At 48.1% G+C, this 26367-nt stretch overlaps 2 protein-coding genes across 6 annotated transcripts in view; both read right to left on the bottom strand.

Annotated features, from left to right (window-relative positions):
• LOC130550248 (potassium channel subfamily K member 10-like) overlaps positions 1-8025 on the bottom strand; it is a 75986-nt gene extending 67961 nt beyond the window's left edge. For all 5 annotated transcript variants that reach the window (XR_008962371.1, XR_008962372.1, XR_008962373.1 and 2 more), the window contains exons 1-2: positions 7329-8025; positions 4107-4489 (exon numbers count right to left, since the gene is read on the bottom strand). Coding sequence is in view for 2 of the 5 variants with exons in the window: in XM_057327668.1 (XP_057183651.1) it covers positions 4107-4489; positions 7329-7383 (438 nt within the window). In the remaining 3 variants the exon portion in view is untranslated. The remainder of the gene's footprint in view (positions 1-4106; positions 4490-7328) is intronic.
• A 17482-nt stretch (positions 8026-25507) lies between these two features.
• Positions 25508-26288, bottom strand: LOC130550249 (uncharacterized). The gene is made up of 2 exons (XM_057327670.1): positions 25711-26288; positions 25508-25615 (listed from the first exon to the last, which is right to left on the bottom strand). The coding sequence occupies exons 1-2, from the start codon at positions 26150-26152 to the stop codon at positions 25512-25514; spliced, it is 546 nt and encodes a 181-aa protein (XP_057183653.1). The 5' UTR covers positions 26153-26288; the 3' UTR covers positions 25508-25511.
• Between the last annotated feature and the right edge of the window lie 79 nt (positions 26289-26367).

Genomic DNA, 26367 nt, shown 5'->3' with positions numbered 1-26367 from the left:
ATGGCAGGAAGCACGGATCCCTTGCCGGGGGGGCCCCCGGGGAGGAGATTGGCTCTGCTGACTTACCTGCCCGTCGATTATGCAGCTCAACGCACTGTCTGACTGAGAGTGCTGAGGGTTGCTGTGTGTGCTCCACGTTGCTCCTCGCCGTGATGCAACATCGAGTTGCCGACCTCCGTCGTGTAGAGGGTGAGAGCTTCTGTAATACCACCCCAGAGAGAGAGGAAACTCCTTATGTGAGTATGTGGGCGCCAGGCCCCATCCCAATCCGACCGGCCAGCGATGGGATGGCTGGGGGCGGGCCGATGGTGTGCTCTATCTCCCTGGGGTCCTCCCGTTAGGGCCGCTTCTGCTTCCGCGATGGCTGCTGATGGGGCGGTGGCTTCCTCTTTGATGCCCTGTTCCGGGAGGCCGCCTGCCTAGGGGGCGCTGGAGCCGGAGACGAGCAGGGCCGGGGCTGCTGGGAAGCAGATGCCGCACGGGATCTCGACGGCCGGAAGGCGGCTGAGTCGCGGCGGGGCAGGATGTGTTTAATCGCCTCCGTCTGCTTCTTCACCGTCGAGAACTGCTGGGAGAAGTCCTCGACGGTATCACCAAACAGCCCCCCTTGCGAGATGGGTGCATCAAGAAAGCGAACTTTCTCAGCGTCACGCATCTGTGCAAGGTTGAGCCAGAGGTGTCTCTCCTGGACCACTCAACTCAACTCAACTTTATTTATATAGCGCTTTTTACAATTATCATTGTTACAAAGGAGCTGTACATAAGACATATTTACTATAAGCAAAACAAGTTAAGTTGTACCTGCTAAAACAAGAAAAAGTTGAAAACACAGAAGACAGACATACCCACGTACAAAACACTCCACACACACAATATGCACACATACTAACAAATATAGACGTAGACACGCACACACACACACACACACACACACACACACACACACACACACACACGTACACAGACAAGTACACACGCACGCACACAAACACACACGCTCAGTGAGAGCACACATTTAAGATAAAGGAGAGAGAAGCACAGGTCATATATAACAGACTATAAATTCCTATATGCAATATTAATTAAGTAAAACTTTAAAATTCTAAAGCAGCCCCCCCCGGCCAGGCAAATAGTGCAAAAAAACTGTATGCAAACGATGGCGAGGAACCCAAAACTCTAATCGAGAAAAAAAACCCTCAGGAGAACCCAGGCCCAACCAGGGGATTTCAGTTCCCCTCTGGCAAAAGCTGCTGCCTCTGCACAAGCTCCAGAAAGCTTGCACAACAAGGCTAAATAAAATAAATAAACTTACTAATAAGGTAAATTATAGTTTAAGATTATCATTAATAATCTAATAGCATTTGAAATTTTGTGGTGAAGATGTGTCAGGTGACCACGTCCTTCTTTATCCAGCTCTTAACATCTCAGCTCTTGTCAGGTCGCCGCTTCCCATTCTCCGCTCTACCATCAGGTCAGGCCATGAAGACGTGTCAGGTGACCGCGTCCTTCTTTATCCAGCATAGTGGATGTCGCCCGTAAGGTGAGATCGGTGGCGGTGCGGAGTTCCTGCATTAACGCTGGGTCAGTCCTCCCCTCATGGAACTCCTTCAACGCCTTGGCCTGGTGGACCTGCAGGATGGCCATGGCGTGGAGGGATGAGGCAGGCTGGCCCGCGGCAGTGTAAGCCTTCGACACCAGAGATGCCAAAAACTTACATGCCTTGGACGGGAGTCTAGGCCGACCCCTCCATGTGGCGGCCGTCTGCGGGCACAGGTGTACCGCGATGGCCCGTTCCACCTGGGGGATGTAGACATAGCCCCTGGCTGCCCCACCATCGAGGGAAGTGAGGGCGTCCGAGCCGGTCTGACGGGAACGAGCCTTGAGGGGGGCGTTCCACCCAAACACTTGAGGCAGACATCGTGTCCGTCCCCCTCCTCGATGAGCGCGTTGCACCCATGAGAACGTCTTGGTTACGGATGTAACCTCGGTTCCCTGATGGAGGGAAGGAGACGTTGTGTCCCTCATGCCACAACACTGGCCGCCCACCCCAGCGGTCGGGGGAGGATGCTTTAGGCTCCTCAGACCAAAGGTGAATGAATGAGCACGCCGGCTTCCCTCTTATACCCGGACTTCCGGGGAGGAGCCCGGCATGCAAATTTAATCGCCAATTTTCATTGGCCTTTTCTAAATACTCAGAAGATGATAGGTTCTCAAGGCAAACCCCATTCTGTCGGTTCGACACAACGTCGAGAGACCGACAGAAAGGGAACAGCGCATGCCAATAGGTCGCCCTCCGATGCTGCAAGCGACATCTCATCGTCGTCACGCACTTCCGAGTACGTGGCGGAGGAACAAGACGGGGTAGGACCGCCTCCTGGGGGACGGTCAGACGAGTGAGACAGGGCACGAGCGGACCGTGAGCCTTTGGCTGGCGGTTTGACACTCACGGAACTCCCCATACCACCCCCGCCGCTCGCCGTCGGGGACGGTAGGGCCGTAGCCGCTGCGGTCCCAGGACAGGAAGCTGACGAGGTGACGGCTGCTTCTAAAAAGAACACAGCTACCCATGACCGCAACGTCTGAATTGTCATTCACCCGCAGTGCGGGCATGACGTGTCCACAAATGCTGCCTCGGCGTGCCGGAGACCCAAACACTTGAGGCAGACATCGTGTCTGTCCCCCTCCTCAATGAGTGCGTTGCACCCATGAGAACAGCGCATGCCGCGCTGGAGAAATTTGCTCTTATAGATAAAAAAGGAAAAAACTCGAACACCTCCGTAGCTGCCGAGACGCTCAGGGGAAGTCACTGCGAGAAGGGACAGTCCGCTGCACCACGTCGTAAGGATCCAGCAGTGTCAAAGATCAGAGAAGAGATCATCAGATGAGAAGGCTCCGAAGAACAAAAGGTGAATGAATGAATGAGCACGTCTTCCTTTTATACCCGGATATCCGGGGCGGAGTCCGGCATGCAAATTTCATTCGCCAATTTCCAAATAGTCAGAAGATGATAGGTTCTCAAGGCGAACCCCATCTGTAGGTTTGACACAACGTTGAGAGACCGACAGAAAGGGAACTCTGAACTCTGCTGGTTCTTTAGTGCACCTTCAACATAAGGTTCCAATTGGACCGCAAAAGATTCATTTTTTAACATTTTCTTCTTAGAGTGTAATTCCTTCTTTTTTTTTTACTGTGTCAATTAACAGAAAATAGCAGTTTTGTAATTACAGTAAAAAGTGTGGGTAATGAGCCAATTATTTCCATTATTTTAATTCACGAGTTCACCTGCGCAGATAACAGCGATGTTGCAGGCATAATAATGATAGAGCATGGGTATGAAGGTTTATGCGTATTTGGCGTGCTGTCCAGGGAGCGGGCTCCGAGCCTGCCGGATCTATCTGAACTCGAAGCATTCTACCCTGGCCAGGGCAAGTGCGCCGAGCTCGGAACCGGCTCGAGCCCAGAGCACACCCCCTGGGGTCCTGCGGGAGAATGATCTTTGTGAGGGGATCAGGGGTGGAGGAGGGATGCTGATCTGAAGAGATGTAGCAGGTAAGATGGTTTTCCTATTTATAAGAGTGCTTGCTTGAGCTGATAGGGTAGACGCGGTGATTGCTGATGGTAGACCAGCCGGGCTGATTAAATGCTGGGTAGATGCGGTGATTACTGATGGTAGACCAGCCTGGCTGATTATATGCTCCATCTCCTCCCGAACTTTGTTAATTAAACATCATATATTTTTTTTTAGAGTGAAGTATTTTCTTGCTGAAACCAATTCGGAAAGGTCCTATGTAACACATGTCTCGTAAATGAGAATTCTTAAAAATCTAAAATGAATCTTGCATAGTGCTACAACACCAATAATTTCTGCCATCAAATTATTTCTTATCAAATTCTTCCAACTTCAGTGGCTTGAGTGAATTTCTTTCAAATTTATTTCCATCTGTTGCACTTCTTAGCATTGTCCACACAATTCTCACAATTACTCCCTTCTTTTGCATGAGTGAAGTTCACATTTCAGATGGATTGATAAAGCTCTATTGTTACACTAGATCCGTGATCCGACTAGAGACACTGCTAGCTCCACCACTGACAAGCAACAGGCTTACCTTGATGAGCTCTTCCAGCTCATTGGGGGTCACGCAGGGATGTTTCTGCAGGAAGGCAGCTTTCTTAAAGGTGATGGCATCTTTTTGGTTGCTCTCGAAGGGTTGTTCCAATGCTCTGAAAACCAGACCACCGGCTACCAGATATACAACCACCACCACAAACACAGCTAGAACGGTCTTCCACTTCATGACTGTGAGCAGGGCTGAGCCATCTACAACGGCTTCCATACTGGCCACCACACTCGAGGGACGTGAGACAGAAAGGCGAGGTAATGGGCACCCCATTGGGTTCTGCATGGTGGCCACACTGGCCTGCACCAGGCTTGACTGCAACATCCCTGGCTGAACCTTCTTTGGTGGCACCAGCTTGGTCTGAACTGACACTGTTGGAAAAGTCAAGAAAACATAGTTTTCACTTACAGTATATCATGCTCTATACATCATTTGGAAAATAGTTAACTTCAATCAAAACAAGTAAAAATGTTCAAAGATAATGCAACTTTTTATCCCATTTATCCTGTTGCTCAGGTTTGTACTTGATTAGTTCTTTTGTTTGGCCTTTTATTGCAGATGATTAGATGAACGTAACCACATTAGATGTGTAAGCATATAGTCTTTCACAGTTAATGGGCCCAAATGCAGTCTAGAATCTATGCTGCATACCACACACACACACATTTTAATATTTTATTTGAGTCCGCTTAAAGGAAATCATTTACAGGGACAAAAATATTTATAGATACAGATAAATGCATATCCACTCAATCATGGACCAGTGTTATACAACAAATGTACACAATATTAAATATACAACTCAGTTGTTAGGGATATAAATAACAACGTCTCCGCCATATTCCGCGGCTGCCTATAATCGCAGACACAGCACAGTACTTTGCTAAACGCTTGGCCCTCTTTTTAGACATTCCAAGTTGTTGAAGTCCTCTTACCACCAACCTATGTACATGTCCCAAGCTGCCAAATATAAAAACAAATAATCGACCCCGATAACCCATCTCTGCAATGATGCTCAGAAGAGGTTGGTATTTAATCATTTTTGTCATAAAGGCTTCTTCCAAACTAGAGTCAAAGGTACACGCAACCTCTAAAACAAACACTTCTTTACACTGTTCATTGATCACAATAACATCTGGTGTATTAGCAGATAAATGTGAAAATACTTCAGCATTACTATTATTGCATTGAAACATAGAAGGTTTTACACAGGAATGTTGATACATTGTTACTCCGGGTGAAAAGAATCTTGATATGTCCTTTGTTATAAGATCCACTACTCTGTCATGGCGTGCTATGCACATCCCCTTGTAAGCATGACAGCCATTTAGGATATGTGGTAGTTTTTCAACAGTCTGTTCTGTGGTATGATGCAAGCAATGAGGGACTTGAGTTGCAGGAAACCAAATAGAGAGATTTAATCTAGTAGGGAGTACTTGTAACCTAGCTTTTACTGTAAAAATAACAATGTCCGCACTGAGCACATCATTCTTCAGAAATGAGTGAGAGACAGAGTGATCAGCTGAGGGAAGGCAAGCAAGTTTTCCCTGAAGTTTCATTCCAACCCAGTGTTGTTTCTGTTGATATCAATGTAAATCCAAGAGTGTTCGCCGTGCCCCTACAGATGATAACAGGTAATTACAGTCACCATATGTGACAGTCGCCTTTACATAGGTCAGGGGGTCAGTGATAATATCCTCGGAGACTCTCACAGTCTCAGAGTCAGACCTCACCCACCCAAGTGACGCTCCAGATCGAACGCAGAGATCATTCAAATCCGGCCAGTCTGACCAAACGCCAAAACCAGCCGAATGAGTGTCGAGTTTACCGCTGGATTTCCTTCTGAAGCCAAGGAAGTGTGGCTCCGACTCCTTGGCAAACGGCACCTTGCGTTTGCTTAAATCCAGGAATAAGGAGGATCGAGCCAACTCTCTGACATCTTTATCATCGTTGTTCAACATATTCAGAAAATGAGAAATCCGCGTGCTGGTGTAAATCCACATCACGTTTGGTACTCCCAACCCTCCTTCCCATTGGGGATGAAAGATAATATCACGGGTGCTATGTGTATTAAGTCCAAACCACTTCCGCACTAGGCTTACTTACTACTACACACACACACACACACACACACACACACACACACACACGCGCGCACGCGCACGCGCACACGCACACGCACACGCGCACACACACACACACACACACGCACACACGCACGCACACACGCACACACGCACACACACACGCACACACACACACACACAGCACACATGCACACACTTTGTGAGCTCATTACAGAAAGCAGCAGTACAGTAATAGTGTGCAATGTTAGGCTACTGCTGTAAACTGTCTAGATAAATTTAGATAAAGCATAAAAATGAGTGTTTACTATATTTAAATCTTTATATAAAAAAACACCAAGAGGAATAACATATTAAGAGTAAAGTGTACCTCTTACTTTTATAAATAATCTTAAAAATATATATTCTCTGAATATTGTGCAACCGTGTGGTTGCAATAGACGAAAAGGTTGATGCTACAGTTCGTAAAATATGCATCAGTTAAGGCAAAGCATGTGGATTATTACAAATTTTCTTGAATGCCAAACAACCGATCGAACTAGGCTATTTATCGCAACACAGTAATATTAGGTAACGCGTGAGTCTCTTGTGCGTTTTATTATGCATTTATCCTATCACTGCATTGTACTCGTAGCTGGAATTGGTTGCATTTAGTTAAAAATCGCTTGTAAAGCTATATTTTTATTTTACCACATGTCGCTACGACTTCATTGATACTGCACAACCAAAATGTTTGAAAGCTCCCTATTTAATGTCGTGACTGATTCATCTTCCGGGGAACACCTCTCTTTGAATGTGAAATGCGTGGATATGAATCTTCATCGGAATGGCCACTGATAAATGCACATCATTAATACAATGTAAACATATACCGTTGATACTGAACCACGAGCTGATCACATTTAACTACACCGCCCATTAGTAGGCTATATAATTTCGCCTTGTGATTAAATTAATTGGGTTTCACTAAATTAGTAGGCTATGCAATCGCTCTTTCATAACGTTAGGCTTCCCTTGCGTGTGTATGGTTCATTATGCTTTCTATAACTTCTGTCTAAGATGCAGCATACTAAGATGTATGGCAAGGCAAGTACAGAACACGCATTTTAGATATGAATGTACCTACCTGGTGCGGGGTTCCAGTTCCCTGGTTTTCTTGGGTTTTCCGTTGGAAATTTCATTTTGAGCTGCAATTCAATTAATGAAATAAACACTTAAGAAGTACAGAAATATTCCAATGTTTCTGTTAAATGTAGCAGATGTCCCTTGATGCATTATCTTTAAACGAGATAGGGATGTATCCTAGATGAGCGCAAACATGAAAACGTCATCTTTAGGCTGGTTGGTTTTGAGATTTACGAGTAGAAGAATGGAGTTGATACAAGACTAGCATGATTCTGCCTTTTCGTGGTACTTGAGAGTCCAGATCATTCCGCCTTTTGACAATTGCACCCTTTTCCACGCGTCAGACGCGCTCTGTGAGAGGTAAACAGTGAAGGTGCAGCAGTGGGTCACGAACTGTTAGGGGAACGCTTTACGAACAGACTGCATCTCGAAATCTCTTTATACCGCCACATTATGGAGACACCGCCGACAGGAATCCAGCTATAGCTTTGCTCTCCTCCTGTCTTCCCTGCGTATGCCGCACTGTTGCGCCAAGATTGATTTTGTGACATGCCAAGTTTAGCTATGAGCATAAGTCGATTTACGCAGTCTGGTATCTAACTGAGCTGTCAAGGTTTTTTGATGCAGGCACCGATAGCATGTGGACAGACACGCCGCATAATATTAGACAGCTGGCGGGGAATGCAGCAAAGCACCGATCCGTCAGCAGCATTACAGCATTGAACACAAGCATGAAGTCATCAGTTTACCTAATTTGGTCAATGTCCTTGATGAGCTGGGGACATATTTAAAAGCTAAAAGGCCAAACATCACACAACTACTATTACATTATGGTTAAATTAACCCACAAAACCATAATGACATCTGCAAACGTACTTTAAATATTGAATAGTATTGTGGCTGTATATTAATTATTCAGCACTTGTACCACTCACTATAACCCTGCCAGCATTTACCAGAGATGAACAATTGTTTTTATGGGATCTCCTTCAAACATTGGAGAAAAGCATTTAAACACTTTCCACGATTTCCTTTTCAACCAACTTTAGTTGTCTTTTTTGTAACAAGTAAGGGTTTGTAAGAGTTCATATTTTGATCTAATATAATAAAGGCTACACATAACTTGAATGATACAGTACATGTTTTCCTCTTTATTGTATAATAATACTTCTGGAGTACAACCTACTACAATCTTGTGAAGTAGATTTCATGATTTCATTTGTCATTTGCCAATAAGCATCCTATTGAAAATTCATTGTTCACAATTACATTTAGTCACATAATAAACAAGTCTTGACTGCTAACTGACAATTACATACCACAAAATATATTGTGGTTTTTATTTGTAATTTAGTCATTGTGATTCACTACACGGGCATCCATAAATGTGATCAACATTCAACATCGAATGTGGTCAACATTCCAAATTAACTTTTTCTAATTTGTCAACATACACTCAAATAACATGCTCAGCAGTATCTTCAGTGTGTGTTTGACAATACCTTAAAGTTGGGGAGTGCAGTACAGCAAATATCTGCATTTGTGTCACGATTTAGTCGGTGTTCCCGTCTTTTAGACTTTTAGTTTGTTTTTCTAAGTTCCCGTTTCCCATTTCATTTTGTAGTTCTTTGTAGTTTCTTTGATTATTGGTTCAGTGTAAATTATTGTCGGGTATTCCTTGTTTGCCCGCTTGTTATCCCATGTGTATGTATATCCCTAGTGTTTCATTTGTCATTTGTCGTTGTTTCGGAGTCCCTGATGTTTTATGGTTTAGTTGGATAACTTTGTTGTTTCTTTGTTATTTTTTAGGTTGTACTTGTCTTATTATTAATAAATCTATACTGCATGTGGATCTGATTCCTGCCTGGATTGCTCAAATGTTACCATTTGTCTCTGTGTCAGTTTATTTAAAATTATTCATATTATCTGTATGTTTGTAGTTTGCTCATCTATACAGTCTAACCTGTTCTATATGTCTCCGGGGGCCCGTTTCAGAAAGGAGGTTTAGTGAAAACTCTATGTATATTAACCCTGAAATGATCGAAACTCTGGGTTGCCTTTCTGTTGGTCTCTCGACGTTGTGTCGAACCGACAGATGGGGTTCGTCCCTGAGAACCAATCGCTTCCGACTACTTAGAAAATGCCAATGAAAATTGGCGAATGAAATTTGCATGCCTGACTCCGCCCCTGTTATCCGGGTATAAAAGGGAGATGGCGTGCTTCATTCATTCACCTTTTGTTCTTCGGAACCTTCGCTTATGAAGATCAACTCTCACTACTACTTAGCAACTCCAGATTGCCGGTTCTACGACGTGGTGCAGCGGATGGTTCCTTCCTGCGGTGACTTCCCCTGGGCGTCTCGGCGGTTCCAGAGGTGTTCGAGCTAGCAGATGGTGCCACACGCTGCTTCCAGTACGCTGGGGCAGCCCTTGTGGATACGTCCTGCCCGCACTGCGGGCGGTGACGATTCAGACGTTGCGTCACAGGTGGCTGTGTTCCCACGGGGCTCAGCCACCGCCTCGTCTGCTTCACGTTCCGTGACGGCAGGAGTACGGCCCTGCCGCCCGCTACGGCGAGCAGCGAGGGTGATATGAGGATTACTGTGAGCACTAATCCGTCAGCCACTGGCTCACGGACCGTTCACACCTCGTCTTGCTCGTCTGACCGTTCCCCATGAGATGGTCCCACCGTCTTGTTCCTCAATCACGTATAGGACACGGTACGTGATGATGAGATGTCTGTTGCAGCATCGGAGGGTGACATACTGGCAACAGACACCGACGATTCCTTGAAGCTCCCTCCCTCGGGTGGTCGAGATCAGGAAGAAGCGGGCGTCAAAATGTCAGCCATGCTTTCCCGGGCCGCTGGCGTTAGGTTGCAGTTCCCGCACTGCCTCTCCCAATGCTCGCGGCAGGATACATGGTACCTCGGGTTTGAGAGCGGCTCCATTCCGTACTCGCCCCAGTGCCGTCTTTCCCCGGAAGTGCATGAGGAACTTAGTACGACCTGGAACGCCCCCTTCGGCGCAGGCACGTCAACTAGTTCCATCACCCTTTCTTCCCTCGATGGTGGGGCAGCTAGAGGATACGTCGAGTCCCCCTGGGGCTCGATCTAGACTCCCGTCCAAAGCACGTAGGCTTTTCGGCATCCAGGATGTCGAGAGCTTACTCTGCTGCGGGCCAAGCTGTCCCCTCTTTCCACGCTATGGCCATCCTGCAGGCCAAGGCGTTCAGAGAGCTCCACGAGGGTAAGACCGGCCCAGCGCTTATGCAGGAACTCCGTGCCGTCACCGACCTCACTCTACGGGCGACCAACATGACCGCACGGGCCCTGGGTCGGGCGATGTGTGGTCCAGGAGAGACACCTCTGGCCAAACCTTGAACAGATGGGTTGCGAGAAAGTCTGCTTTCTCGACGGACCCATCTCGGAAGGGGGGGCTGTTGGTGATACTGCCGAGCCACAGTTCTCGACAGTAAAAGGAGCAGACAGAGGACATCAAGCATATCCTCCCCCGCCGCGACACGGCCGCCTCCTGGCCGTCGAGGTCACGTGCACCCTCTGCTTCCCAGCAGCCCTGGTCCTCTTCGACACCCCGGTTCCGGTGCCCCCACTCGGCGGCCCCCCGGGAGAAGTCGAAGAGGAGACCACCACCCCATCAGCAGCCTCGGCGGAAGCCGTAGCGGCCCTCATCTACTCAACTCTCAACTCAACTTTATTTATATAGCGCTTTTACAATTTTCATTGTTACAAAGCAGCTGTACATGAGACACATTGACAACAAGCAAAACAATCAAAGTTGTACCTGCAAAAACAAGAAAAGGTTGAAAACACAGAAGACAGACACACCCACACACAAAACACTCCACACACACAACACGCACACGCACCAACACACACAGACACAGAGACACACACACACACGACACGCACACACACACAACACAACCACACACACACACGCTCAGTGAGAGCACACATTTAGGAAAAAGGAGAGAGAAGCACAGGTCAAATATAACAGATAATAAATTCCTATATGCAATATTAATTAAGTAAAACTTTAAGATTCTAAAGCAGCCCCCCCGGTCAGGCAGAATAGTGCAAAAACAGTATGCAAACGGTGGCGAGGAACCCAAAACTCTAATCGAGAAAAAAAACTCAGGAGAACCCAGGCCCAACCAGGGGATTCCAGTTCCCCTCTGGCAAAAGCTGCTGCCTCTGCACAAGCTCCAGCAGAACTTGCACAACAAGGCTAATAAAAATAAATAAACTTAATAATAAATAAATTATAGTTTAAGATTATCATAATAATCTAATAGCATTTGAAATTTTGTGGTGAAGACTGTCAGTGGATGACATAGCTCATGATGCATGGCTATGAATAGAGACTGGCTGAGAGTAGAGTACTGTTCTGACTCTTTGATGCAACAAGTACATCAGTTGTGTTTTTGGTTCCGGTTGATCTAACTAATGCAGCCTAAACCCTCTGAAGATTTATATTATGGAAGAGTAGTGTATGCAAGATTAAAAAGATGCGTCTTTAGTCTAGATTTAAACTGACAGAGTGTGTCTGCCTCCCGGACAGTGCAGGGAAGACTATTCCAAAGTTTAGGCGCTAGATAGGAAAAGGATCTACCACCTGCACTTGATTTTGAAATTCTAGGTATTACCAACTGACAGGACGCCTGAGAGCGTAATGCACGTGAAGGACTGTAATACAAAAGGAGTTCATTCAAGTACTGAGGAGCTAAACCATGTAAGGCTTTATAGGTAATAAGCAAGATTTTAAAGTTAACGCGATGCTTTATAGGTAACCAGTGCAAGGTTGACAGAACCGGGCTAATATGTTCATACTTTTTTGTACGTGTAAGAACTCGAGCTGCCGCGTTTTGGACCAATTGGAGTTTTTGTAATAAGCCTGCAGGGCAACCACCTAACAGTGCATTACAGTAATCTAGTCTTGATGTCATGAATGCATGAATTAACTTCTCTGCATCTGACATTGACAGCATATGACGTAGTTTAGATATATTCTTAAAATGGAAAAACACAATTTTACAGGTGTTGGCGACGTGGCTCTCAAATGACAGATTACTATCGAATAGAACGCCAAGATTCTTTGCTGACGACGAGGGTTTTATGGAACATCCGTCAATAGTTAAACAGTATTCTTGGTTGTTACTTATAGCAGTTTTCGGTCCAATAAGTAACACTTCTGTTTTGTCCGAGTTCAGTAATAAAAAGTTGTTACTCATCCAGTTTTTTATATCGACTATGCATTCCATTATTCGATGGAACTGCTGTGTTTCATGAGGCTTCGAGGACAATATAAAGTTGAGTATCATCAGCATAACAGTGAAAGCTAACTCCGTGTCGCTTTATTATATCTCCTAGAGGTAGCATGTATAATGCGAAGAGCAGAGGCCCTAAGACTGAGCCCTGTGGTACATCGTACTGGACTTGCGATTTGCGTGACACCTCATTGTTTATTGCTACAAATTGAAAACGGTCGGATAAATAAGATTTAAACCATTCCAAAGCTATTCCCTTAATGTCCGACGTAATTTTCGAGTCTATGTAGGAGTGTGCTGTGGTCAATATCGAATGCAGCACTAAGGTCTAGCAGCACCAATAACGAGATACAACCTCTCAGACATGCAATAGTATGTCAGATCTACTGTAATGCTTAATCCAGACTGGAATTCTTCATTGATGTCATTCCTTTGGAGGAAGGAGCATAATTGAGTTGAAACTACTTTTTCCAGAATTAGATATGAAAGGTAGATTCGATATAGGCCTGTAGTTGCCTTAGTTCTCTAGGGTCGAGTTGGGTTTTTTGACAAGGGGCCTTATAACAGCCACCTTATATGCTTTAGGCACATGTCCTAATGTCAGAGATGATTAACACCGTCACCTATCACGTGCATTACGCTCTCAGGCGTCCTGTCAGTTGGTAATACCTAGAATTTCAAAATCAAGTGCAGGTGGTAGATCCTTTTCCTATCTAGCGCCTAAACTTTGGAATAGTCTTCCCTGCACTGTCCGGGAGGCAGACACACTCTGTCAGTTTAAATCTAGACTAAAGACGCATCTTTTTAATCTTGCATACACTACTCTTCCATAATATAAATCTTTAGAGGGTTTAGGCTGCATTAGTTAGATCAACCGGAACCAAAAACACAACTGATGTACTTGTTGCATCAAAGAGTACAGAACAGTACTCTACTCTCAGCCAGTCTTGTCTCATTGTTCCAAGGTTACCACAGCGAGCAGGATGCAGTTCATGGCCTGACCTGATGGTAGAGCGGAGAATGGGAAGTGGGGACCTGACAAGAGCTGAGATGATAGAGCTGGATAAAGAAGGACGCGGTCTCTTGACATGTCTTCACCACAAAATTTCAAATGCTATTAGATTATTAATGATAATCTTAAACTATAATTTATTTTATTATTAAGTTTATTTATTTTATTTAGCCTTGTTGTGCAAGTTCTCTGGAGCTTGTGCAGAGGCAGCAGCTTTTGCCAGAGGGGAACTGGAATCCCCTGGTTGGGCCTGGGTTCTCCTGAGGTTTTTTTTCTCGATTAGAGTTTTGGGTTCCTCGCCACCGTTTGCATACTGTTTTTGCACTATCTGCCTGACCGGGGGGGCTGCTTTAGAATTTTAAAGTTTTACTTAATTAATATTGCATATAGTAATTTATTATCTGTTATATTTGACCTGTGCTTCTCTCTTCTTTATCCTAAATGTGTGCTCTCACTGAGCGTGTGTGTGTGTGTGTGCGTACTTGTCTGTGTACGTACGTGTGTGTGTGCGTGCGCATCCGTGTGTGTGTGTCTCTGTGTCTGTGTGTGTTGGTGCGTGTGCGTGTTGTGTGCGTGTCTGTCTTCTGTGTTTCAACCTTTTCTTGTTTTTGCAGGTACAACTTTGATTGTTTTGCTTGTAGTCAATGTGTCTCATGTGCAGCTGCTTTGTAACAATGAAAATTGTAAAAGCGCTATATAAATAAAGTTGAGTTGAGTTGAGTTATCTTGGTATGGAACTCAACTCTGTCACCATGACAGCGCGACTGTCCTCAGCATGCGCCCAGTCGGTGTTGAACTGCCTGGATCATTTCAAGCAGTCAGCGTTTCCCCTGAAACTATTTCAGAGGCTCCTGGGATACATGGCATCCTCGGCGGTGGTGATACCCCTCGGGTTGATGCACATGAGACCGCTCCAACACTGGCTTCAGAGTCGAGTTCCCTGGAGAGCGTGGCACACCGGCAGCAGGCAGATGGTGATTACACCTCTCTGCCGACGCACCCTAACCCCTTGGTCTTCCATGACCTTCCTTCGGGCAGGGGTTCCCCTAGGGCAGGTTACGAGGCATGTCGTGGTGACTACGGATGCCTCCCTGCAGGGTTGGGGTGCAGTGTGCAACGGGCATGCAGTGTCAGGGCTTTGGACGGGCCCCCGCCTGTGCTTGCATATCAATTGCCTAGAGTTGTGGACCGTGCTACTCGCACTGAAGAGGCTGCAACCTCTCGTGCAGGGCAAGCACGTGCTGGTCCGGTCGGACAGCACTACGGCAGTAGCGTATATCAATCGTCAGGGTGGCGTCCGCTCACTGCAGTTAACACGACTCGCCTGACGCCTCCTCCGGTGGAGTCAGCAGATGACCCGCTCATGGTGTGCCACGTATATCCCAGGCGACCTGAACCAGACAGCCGATGCGCTCTCTCGTCAGTCGACGCCTCGCAGAGAGTGGCTACTCCACCCCCGCGCAGTCCAGCTCATTTGGGTGCAGTTCGGGCAAGCCCAGGTAAGCCTGTTCGCCTCCCTCGAAACCACCCATTGCCGCTTTGGTACTATCTGACCGAGTGACCCCTCGGCACGGATGCCCTAGCGCACAGCTGGCCGCGGGACAAGCGGAAGTACGCCTTCCCCCTAGTGAGCCTCATTGCACAGACCCTGTGCAAGGTCAGGGAAGAGGAGCATCAAGTGTTACTCATTGGTGTTACAACCGGACTTGGTTCTCGGAGCTAATGCTCTTGACGACAGCTCCCCCCTGGCCGCTTTCCCAGGGGAAGGGCACGTTATGGCATCCCAGGCCAGACCTCTGGAACCTCCATGTATGGCCTCTGGACGGGACGAGGAGATCATGAGTGGTCTGCCCCCAGCGGTGGTAGATACCATTTCTCAGGCTGTACACCTACAAGTGGCGCCTCTTCTCGACCTGGTGTGCTTCTCGAGGAGAAGACCCACGGAGTTGTGCGATCGGGTCCGTGCTGTCCTTCCTACAAGAGAGACTCGAGACTAACCTCTCCCCCTCCACACTGAAAGTGTATGTAGCCGCCATTGCCGCTCATCACAACTCAGTTGCTGGGAAGTCTCTAGGGCAGCACGACCTGGTCATTAGGTTCCTAGGGGCGCTAGGAGGCGGAATCCGCCTCGTCCGTGCTCCATATCCTCTTGTGACCTGGTTGTAGCCCTGACAGGTCTCACCAGGCCCCCCTTCGAGCCCCTAGGGGATGCCGCTCTTCCTCATCTCACGATGAAGACGGTTCTTCTTATGACGCTTGCCTCCATCAAGAGGGTAGGGGACCTACAGGCATTCTCCGTGACCCCTGACTGCCTAGAGTTCGGACCCAGGGATTCTCATGTTATCCTGAGACCTCGGCCCGGCTACGTGCCCAAGTTTCCCACCGCTCCTTTTCAGGACCAGGTGGTGAACTTCCACTGGGGAGGAAGACCCAACCCAGTCCGTGTTGTGTCCAGGAAGCGCACCGCCTTTACTTAGACCGCACACAGAGCTTCAGGAGCTCGGATCTGCTCTTTGTCTGTTTCGGAGGTCAGCAGAAGGGGAGAGCTGTCTCCAAGCAGAGGTTGGCCCACTGGATTGTGGACGCTGTCAAGGCAGTTTACCAATCCCTAAATCGCCCGTCTTGGGCACTGGCACGTGGCGCCTCTCTCACAGACATATGCAGAGCTGCGGGTTGGGCTACACCCAACACCTTCGCGAGGTTCTACAACCTCTGCGTAGAGCCGGTGTCAGCCCGCGTCCTGTATGGCAACATGTAGGACTGGCAACTGGTAGGGTGTACGCCTATATTGGTTCTTTTCCCCCTCTCTCGAGTGGGTCAGTATACCGATCCAGCCTCCCTTCTTTCCCCACTGGGCGAAGAACAGGCACTCCATCCATCACTAAGCAAGCACCTTCTGGGGCGGGCTGGGCAGAGCAGCCCTGCCCCTTAGGCCGGGTTCTGGAGTTATTCGCATCATAGCTCTAACCGGACCTAGTGCTACCAGACGTTGCAACCCTCATGCTGGTTCCCACCTTGGTAACCCATGACCTCCCCAGGTGGACCTCCACCTCGTGGTTTACTCTTCAGCCGCACTTTCTTCCCATGAGTTCTCCCCCTTCGGTGAGACCATGTTGGTATCTCCACTAGACTCCTCCCTGTGGTAGGCCTCACAGGCGGTGGCCTTGTTTCTCTAACAGCGAGAAGCCGCCCGGAACCGTAAGGCCACTGGGTAAGCGCTACTTCTTCAAGCGGGGGATGCGCTACAGGGACCACTTCCTACCACAGGGAGGAGACTAGTGGAGATACCAACATGGTCTCACCGATGGGGGAGAACTCATGGGAAGAAAGTGCGGACTGAAGGAGTTAACCGCGAGGTGGAGGTCCACCTAAGGAGGTCATGGGTTACCAAGGTGGGAACCAGCATGAGGATACATCAGACGGAACCGCCCTGCTGGGGGGTTGCAACGTCTGGTAGCACTAGGTCCAGTTAGAGCTATGTTGCTAATAACTCAGGTGATACCCGGCCTAAGGGGCAGGGCTGCTCTGCCCAGCCCGCCCACAGGAGGTGCTTGCTAGTGATGGATAGAGTGCCTGTTCTTCACCCAGTGGGGGAAGAAGGGAGGCTAGTAGTACGCTGACCCCCTAGGGTCAGATACTGTCATAGGCGTACACCCTACCGGTCGCCGGTCTTGCCTGATGCCCGCAAGACTCGCCGACCGGTTTTACGCGAAGGCTGTAGGACCTCGCGAAGGTGATGGGTGTAGCCCAACCCGCAGCTCTGCAGATGTCTGCCAGAGAGGCGCCAGCCAGTGCCCACGAGGAGGCTGTACTCCGTGTGGAGAGAGCTCTCACCCAGTGGGCGAAGGCGAACTAGGACAGGTACGCCAAGTGATGGCGTCCATGATCCAATGCGCCAACTCTGTTTGAGACAGCCCTCCCAGCTGATCTCCAAAACAGACAAAGAGCTGCTCAGAGCTACTGCGTGCGGTCCAAGCAGAGGCGCGATGTGCGTACTGGACACAACACAGATGGGGTTTGGTCTTCCTCCCCGGTGGTGTCTCCACCTGGTGTCTCGGGGGAGAGGTGGGAACTTTGGGCACGTAGCCGGGCCGGGGTCTCAGGATAGCCTGAGAATAACCGGGCCCAAGTTCTCGGCAATCTGTGGACACGGAGAATGCATGTAGGTCCGCTACCCTCTTGTGCGTCCTCCCGAGAGCCGTCTTCATCGTGAAGTGAGAAACAGCGGCATCTCCGAGGGGCTCCAGGACCGCATCAAGGTCGTAACAGGGTACGGAGTGTGGGCGAGGTGGTAGCCTTCCCGCGCCCCTTAGGAACCAAATGATCAGGTTGTGCTGTCCTAGAGACTACCAGCAACTGGGTCATGATGAGCGGCAACAGCGGCTACATACACGTTCAGTGTGGAAGGGGAGAGATTATTCTCGAGTCTCTGGAAGGACCGCACGCACTTGATTAAGCAACTCCGCGGGTCTTCTCATCGAGAAGAGCACCAGAATGAGAAGAGGCACCACTAGGCGAATTGTCACCTAGTGGCCAGGGCCCTAGCCTGAGTTGTGGTCTTAACCGCCGCAGGGGTTAGGCCACTCAGGATCTCCTCGTGCTGTCCAGGGGCCAGACATGGAGGTTCCAGAGGTATGGCCCGTGATGCCATAACGTGCCCTTCCCCTGGGAAAGCAGGTCCTTCTTCAGGGGAATCGGCCAGGGGGGAGCTGTCGTCAAGAGCATTAGCTCCGAGAACCAAAGTCCGGTTGGGCCAGTATGGCGTAACTAGTACACTTGATGCTCCTATTCCCTGACATTGCACAGGGTCTGTGCAATGAGGCTCACTGGGGGAAGACGTACTTCTGCTTGTCCCACGGCCAGCTGTGCGCTAGAGCTTCCGTGCCGCGGCAGGGAGTACTTTAGCGGCAATGGGTGGTGTCCAGGGAGGCGAAGGGGTCTACCTGAGCCCGCCCTGACTGTCCCCAATGAGCTGGCTACGCGGGGGTGGAGTCGCCACTCTCCGCGAGGCGTCAACTGACGAGAGAGCACATCGGCTGTCTGGTTCAGGTCACCTGGGATATGTGTGGCCCTGCGGACTCCACAGGAGGAGGTGTCGGGCGAGTCGTGTTAGCTGCCATAAGCGAACGCCATCCTGGCGGTTAAATTCTATGGCAGTTGTGCAGTCCGACCGGACCAGCACGTGCTTGTTCCGCACGAGGGGTAGTAACCCCTTCAGTGCGGGTAGCACATCCAACAACTCTAGGCAATTGATATGCCTACGCAGGCGGGGGCCCGTCCATCGCCCTGACACTGCATGCCCGTTGCACACGGCACCCCAACCCTGCAGGGAGGCGTCTGTCGACTGACGCGCCTCGCCTGCCCGAGAGGGACCCCCGTCCGTAGAAAAAGGTCATTGAAGACCAAGGGGTTAGGGTGCGTCGGCAGAAAAAGCGTAATCACCATTCGCCTGCTGCCGGTGTGCCACGCCTCCAGGGAACTCGACTCTGTAGCCAGTGTTGGAGCGGTCACATGTGCATCAACCTGAGGGGTATCACCACCGTCGAGGATGCCATGTACCCAGGAGCCTCCTCCCGCTGACTGCTTGAAATATTCCAGGCAGTTCAACACTGACTGAGCGCAGTGGCGCTGTAATGGAGTTCAGTTCCATACCAAAAAAGAGTATGCTCTGCACAGAGGAGAGCCTGCTCTTTTTCGGTTGACCCGAGGTCCCAATCGATCTAGGTGCCGAAGCACTAGGTCCCTGTGTGTACATAACAGATCTTACGAGTGTGTCAAATGAGCCAGTCGTCGAGATAGTTTAGTACCCGCACACCTCTCTCCCTGAGGGGAGTGAGGGCGGCTTCCACGATCTTCGTGAAGACTCGTGGGGACAGGGACAGACCGAAGGGGAGGACTCTGTACTAATATGCCTGACCCTCGAAAGCGAACCGTAGGAACGGGCGATTTCGAGGGGGAAGAGACATGAGAGTAAGCGTCCTTCAGGTCGATTGCCATGAATCCATCTTGACATCTGACAGATGCCAGGATGCGTTTCCGCGTGAGCATCCTGAATGGCAGCTTGAGTAGGTGCCTGTTTCAGGGTACGCAGATCTAGCGACCCCCGCTCTTTTAGGGACGATGAAGTACGGGCTGTTAAACCCATTGAACATCTCGGCTAGAGGGACGAGCACGATTGCTTCCTCATCAGAGGGGTGGCGACCTCGGCCCGAAGCACTGGACATCCTAGCCTCAGCTGAGGTAAGAGGATGCCCCGAAACTTGGGCGGGCGTCCGGGGAGTTGGATCGCGTAGCCGAGACGGACCGTATCCCGTAGTCACGTGACGGTTTGGGAAGCTCTTGTCAGGCTCCCAGGGACCGACAGGAAGGCTAGGGGTACGTTCTGCTTCATCGACCTCCTGGGGGTGGTTCGATGGCTGGCAGTATGGATCCCTCGCCATGGGGGGACCCCCGGGGAGGAGATCGGCTCTGCAGTTTTTCCTGTCTGGCGAAGATGTAGCACAACGCACCATCGAAAGAGAGTGCTTAGGCTAATGATTATCCCTGACATTGGGTCTTGCCGCAACGTCAAGTTGCCGAACACCGTCGTGTAGAGGGTGAGAGCGGCTGTGATAATACCCAGACGATGATGTGGCACAAAGCACCGTCGATTGAGAGTGCTTAGGCTGCTGATTATCCTCGACATTGGGTCTTGCCGCAACGTCGAGTTGCCGAACACCGTCGTGAGAGGGTGAGAGCGGCTGTGATAATACCCAGACGATGATGTGGCACAAAGCACCGTCGATTGAGAGTGCTTAGGCTGCTGATTATCCTCGACATTGGGTCTCCCGTGACGCAACGTCAGTTGCCGAACACCGTCGTGTAGAGGGTGAGAGCGGCTGTGATAAACGCCCAGAGAGGGAGAAAACTTTTAGAAAGGTATTCTCGAACTCCCTGGGGTCTTCCCATGAGGGCCGCATTGGCTTTCACCGCGGCTGCTGATGGGGTGGTGGTCTCCTCTTCGATGTCTCGAAGAGGACCAGGGCTGCTGGGAAGCAGACGGTGCACGGGATCTCGGCGGCCAGAGGGCGGTCGAGTCGCGGCTGGGGAGGACATACTGATATCCTCTGTCTGCTCCCTAACTGTCGAACTCGACAGTATCACCAAACAGCCCCCCCTTGCGAGATGGGTGCATCGAGAAAGCGGACTTTCTCAGGTTACTCACCTGTGCAAGTTCAGCCAGAGGTGTCTCTCCTGGACCACAAGTGTGGACATCGCCCGACCCAGGGCCCGCGCGATCACCTGTTCGCCCGAGAGCGAGGTCGGTGAAGCCGCGGAGTTCCTGCATAAGCGCTGGGTCGGTCTTACCCTCGTGGAGCTCTCTCCGCGCATTGGCCTGCAGGAAGGCCATAGCATGGAGAGAGGGGACAGCTTGGCCCCAGCAGAGTAAGCTCTCGACACCTCGATGCCGAAAAGCCTACGTGCTTTGGACGGGAGTTAGGTCGAGCCCCGGGGGGACATGACGTATCCTCTAGCTGCCCCACCATCGAGGGAAGAAAGGGTGATGGAACTAGTTGACGTGTACGCGCCGAAGGGGGCGTTCCAGGTCGTACTAGGTTCCTCATGCACTTCCGGGGGAACACGGCACTGAGGGCGAGTGCGGCTTGGAGCCGCTCTCAAGCCCGATGTACCGTGTATCCAGCTGCGAGCGTTGGGAGAGGCAGTGCGGTGCACCGCAACCCAAAGCCGGCGGCCCGGGAAAGCATGGCTGACATTTCGACATCCGCTTCTTCCTGATCTCGACCCCCCAAGGGAGGGAGCTTCAAGGAATCGTCGGAGTCTGATGTCAGTAAGTCACCCTCCGATGCTGCAACAGACACCTCATCATCACGTACTGTGTCCGATACGTGATTGAGGAATAAGACGGCGGTCCGTCTTATGGGGAACGGTCAGACGAGCAAGGCGAGGTGCGAACGGTCCGCGAGCCAGTGGCTGACGGATTAGCGCTCACAGTAATACTCATATCACCCTTGCTGCTCGCCGTAGCGGGCGGCAGGGCCGTAGTCCTGCCGTCACGGAACGGGAAGCAGACAAGGTGGTGGCTGAGTCCCGTGGGAACACAGCCACCCGTTACGCAACGTCTGAATCGTCAGCCGCCCGCAGTGTGGGCAGGACGTATCCACAACATCTGCCCCAGCGTACTGGAAGCAGACATCGTGTCCGTCCCCCTCCTCGATGAGTGTGTTGCACCCTAGAGAACAGCGGGACATGCCACGCTGGAGAAATTTGCTCTTTTAGAGAAAAAAACTCGAACACTTCTGGAACTGCCGAGACGCCCAGGGGAAGTCGCTGCAGGAAGGGACAGTCCGCTGCACCACGTCGTAGAGCCGGCAGTCTTGTAGCGAAGTCTGTTGATCACGAGCGAAGGCTCCGAAGAACAAAAGGTGAATGAATGAGGCACGCCGTCTCCCTTTTATACCCGGATATCCGGGGGCGGGGCATGCAAATTTCATTCGCCAATTTTCATTGGCCTTTTCTAAGAAGTCGGAAGTGATTGGTTCTCAAGGACGAACCCCATCTGTCGGTTCGACACAACGTCGAGAGACCGACAGAAAGGGAACCATACTTAAGTAAAAGTACAGATACCTTGCAGCGAAAACTACTCCATTACAAGTTACAAGTCACCAATTAAAAAATGACTTCAGTAAAAGTCGAGTATCTGAATTTAACAGTACTTGAGTATTTTACTTGTACTGAAGGTAGGCTCAAAGCAGCACTAGTCTTCAACACTTAAGAGACATGTCAGTGAAAAACAAGAAACAGTTGATTCATGAGGAGAGCAATCACATTTATTTTCTTAAATCAAAATAAGTCTGAACACCTCAAAATTGCAACAAATCATGGTCGACACCATAACCTACATCTATTACAAACACTCAAGTCTCATTTAAGCTCAAGTGCTCATAATAAACCAAACTCTTTCAAAATGTTTCTTCAATATAACGGATAAATGAAATAATATTAAGTCAAATTAAAAAGTCAAAGCCTTTCTGAAATGGACATGCTGGTTTTAGTCCCCTCATCATCAGCTGCTATCATGTCCTCATTTCACATATAAACCGCCAGCGATTGACATTGATAACCCTATCCTAACCCTAATTGATAATGCACTCGTATTCACATAAAGAAGCCATGTTGACAAGTTTTAGTAAGTAAGAGCAAAACCCACAAGATATAGTACCTTCAATGCCCTGTAAATGGCAATGTTAATTCTTCTGTATCAAAAATAAACTGCCGCAAAAGAATGATAGTTACCAGGCGAAATGTAATGTGTAATTGCATTATTCATTACAAATGTAGTGGAGTAAAAAGTACATATGCTTGTTCAAAAATGTAGTCAAGTAGAGAGAGTAAAAGTTGCTAATATCTTTAATACTTAGTACATTTACTCCAATACTTTACACCAATGTCGAAAACAAACGATCGCGTCAGTCACTGTCTCACCATAACCAACAGGGACACAGATTAAAGTACATATCATATTGTATGTATCTTGTGAGGGGAAAATGATCAAGGATGGTACACAAGCAGTCGCCTTTCAGCTGCACTATGTGTGCTGCTCAGGGCTCATGCAGCGCATGCATGCACGGTGAAACAGACACGCATCTACGCCTAATGCAAGATGAGCCCGTTTCAACTTTATTAACAAAATGTGGCTTTTGAACCTTAATCAATGAATATGCGCTGTATCACATATGGATGTCCTTTTTATAGTAACTTGATTGACAGGAAATTCATCCAATCAGCAGTAGCTATCCCCATTCCAACAAAATACCTACCTTTTCCGGTTTGACTGATTTGTCGTTGTGTTTCCTGACTTGTCGTTTTGTTTTCTGACTTGTCGATGTGGTTTCTGACTTGTTATTTTGTTTCCCGAATTGTTGTTGTGTTTTATGATTTGCTATTTTGCTTTTAGATTTAATATTGTGTTTTCAGATTTGTCATTTTGATTTTCGGGGTTTTATTTTGCTTTTAGATTTGTTTTTAGTTTTGCGATTTTTTGTTTTGTTTTGCACTTCCCGGCCACCGTAAATTAGATATATCAAAATATATCTCATCCATCCTTACATCAATAACATCAGCCACCGTACGTGTCTTACATCAGAGCATATTTTTCTATGGACGATGAGAAATGACTTATAATGCAATTTATACAATAAAGTGTATAATGTTGGACTTTTGAGGCAGTCCTGCATGCTCAAAAATTTGAAAGAGACTTTTCTCCAAGTTATATAGAAGTTTTATTATCAGATGTAAAAAGTAACAAAGCTTTGGGTTGTCAGACGATCTCCTCACTCCACCACAAGCCAACAACCCAAATTATTCAAAAACACCCATATTTATTCAGTATGTGACGTCGCTCGCATCTTCTGACTCCTCCTCTGCCTTTTAAGGAGTGCTGCTCCCTTTCCACCAATCACCGTGAACNCAGGTTATCTGACTCTGTCCTTTTTCTTAGTTCCTGCAAAAAACATCTTTGCAAACACATGTTTTACATCCTGTGGTCAGTCGCAGTTTTGAGGAATGTTCTCTAGAGACCGTTTCTTTTGGGGAGTGGTCTCCTAGAGACAGTTTCTTGTGGCCGGACAACATACCAACATTCTTAACATTCTTTTAGTAAAAAGAAAACACTCAATCATCTAATGCTTTTAATTATGTAGCGTTGTTTCTTAATCCTATGATTCATTAAAACACATCACAACTCATGATTATACTTAAAACATATGCAGTGGATTGATTCATAACATTTCTTTTCTGTGTGACCTTTGTGTGTGTGTGTGTGTGTTGATTTAGATAATTTATGGTTCCAACCCCCACTTATCCTGTCTCACTTCGTTTGCCACAGTAACTTTCCACTGAGTAAAATAGAAAGCACATGACAAAAGCACACAGCTTAATGATTTAATGAAAGAAAACACTTATTGATTATATTGATAATTAAATCATACTTTTATCTGAAAAATATTCCCACAATTCCCTCTCTTGACCTCGTAAGAGGTCACACATCATCTTCTCCTTCATCTTCTGCTAGATCACTTGATAACAAAGGCATACTGTATGGGGGTGGAGATTCTTTCTTTTCAATAGCTGTAACAATTAATCTATTGCACAGTGATCTAATACAGGGAATACAACAACACCCACAGGTGATTAATAGTGTGGTGCTATTACCTTCCTGACTTTTTTGTATTCCAAAAATTATCCCTACGATGGTTCCTGCAATTATCCCTAACACACACAACAACTTCCAATTTTCCCACAGCTTCATCTTGTTGCTGTTGTATTCACCCTCTCTAGTAATGTCTTGTTATCTTTACAAAATCAACACTTCTTAAAAACTTAATACCTTAAAACTTGTAAGAAAACACTCTTAAAAATACACTTTAAACCTGAAAATTGAAAAACATTGAAAAACACTCAAAATCACACAATAATGAAAACTTGATTATAAGGAATAAATGGTTATTTGTATGTCCACGTCCGTGAACACTTCACTCAGAATCTTTTGCACTTTCTTGAAGTCTAGTTTATCTAGACCACACCCCAGCCGGGGTACTGAGATACTTCTTACTCTATTAGCCACACACCAATCTCTCATGTTTTTCAGGCTTTCTGTGAAACAATCATATGTTGGTAAATCAGTGTATTGTTCTTTGGTTATTAGGTGAAACACAGTCCTGTCTCTTTCCTGGGTTACTGCACACTCACCCGGTTTTTTATGTTGACACCTTACTTTCTCCACTCCAAATTTTTCCTTAAACTGCTTTGCAATACCTGCCCCGTATGCACAATCAGCACTTACACAATGAGCTAATGGTTCTGTGTGTGGGCTTGGTTTACTTACCTACACCTGGACTCCATGAAACCACGTGTGTGTTACGAGCTCCGGTACACTGGCTCTCCTGGCTGAATTTTTATTCAGACAACTGGACAGGAAATCACAGCATTCTGTACAAGAGGATTGACAAGAGACTTACTTATACATGTTCTCTTCATGTGACACGCTAATGTTCTCATGTATGTCTTATTGATTTTACTCTCACCTCCGGATAAACTGGAGTCAAAGTTTAGTGTTCTGGTAACAATGCCCTGTGCAGTCAAATAGGGCGGACGCCCATATAGCATTCTGTACAGCACATCGCCGACAAACCAGACCATAGATATCTCTGCAATATATCTGTCGAGGTCAGTGACGGCGAGAACCCCACAGCTGAAGTCGCTTAATTTTATCTTCAGCGTCGTCGTGTTGATCAAGATGTTTTTCAGCACGATGGTGCGATGGAACACATCCTGGTCGAGGCAGTCTTTCGCTGCGAGAACTGCTTGGAAGATCAAGTCCCGTGCCTGTCGTTCGTCCAGACGACCTCCGTTGGACTCGATGAAGTGCTCCAAAGTCTCGCAGGGATGCACATACTCAAAAACCAGGACGTGTTCTATTGGCTCATCGAACCACTGGAGCAGATTTAACACACGCGGGCTTCTCATCTTCACATTCAAAGCCACTTCTGCTGGAAGAGGTTTGCTGGTCCCAGACTAGAGAGAAGTGTTCTACAAAACGTTAGCTGACTGACGTATGAAGCATTTGTATTGAGATGCAGTGGGGTCTATTCAAATGAAACACTTCTATTTGGCACGTTTCTAATGTGAAACATATTTTTATGAACATTTTAAGGTGTGCCGTGGAGTCCATGAGTTTGTGC

The sequence above is a fragment of the Triplophysa rosa genome, unplaced genomic scaffold, assembly GCF_024868665.1.
Source record: "Triplophysa rosa unplaced genomic scaffold, Trosa_1v2 scaffold268_ERROPOS359580+, whole genome shotgun sequence".
Classification (NCBI taxonomy): Eukaryota; Metazoa; Chordata; class Actinopteri; order Cypriniformes; family Nemacheilidae; genus Triplophysa; species Triplophysa rosa.
Note: the sequence above shows the minus strand (reverse complement) of the source record. Positions and strands in the feature narration are given on the sequence as shown.

Bases quoted from the DNA above. Each gene is read 5' to 3' on its own strand.
- LOC130550249 (XM_057327670.1), bottom strand. From the start codon at position 26,152: ATGAGAAGCCCGCGTGTGTTAAATCTGCTCCAGTGGTTCGATGAGCCA. The intron at 25,616-25,710 runs GTGAGAGTAAAA...CCTCTTGTACAG, and splicing joins TGACTCCAGTTTATCCGGAG to AATGCTGTGATTTCCTGTCC.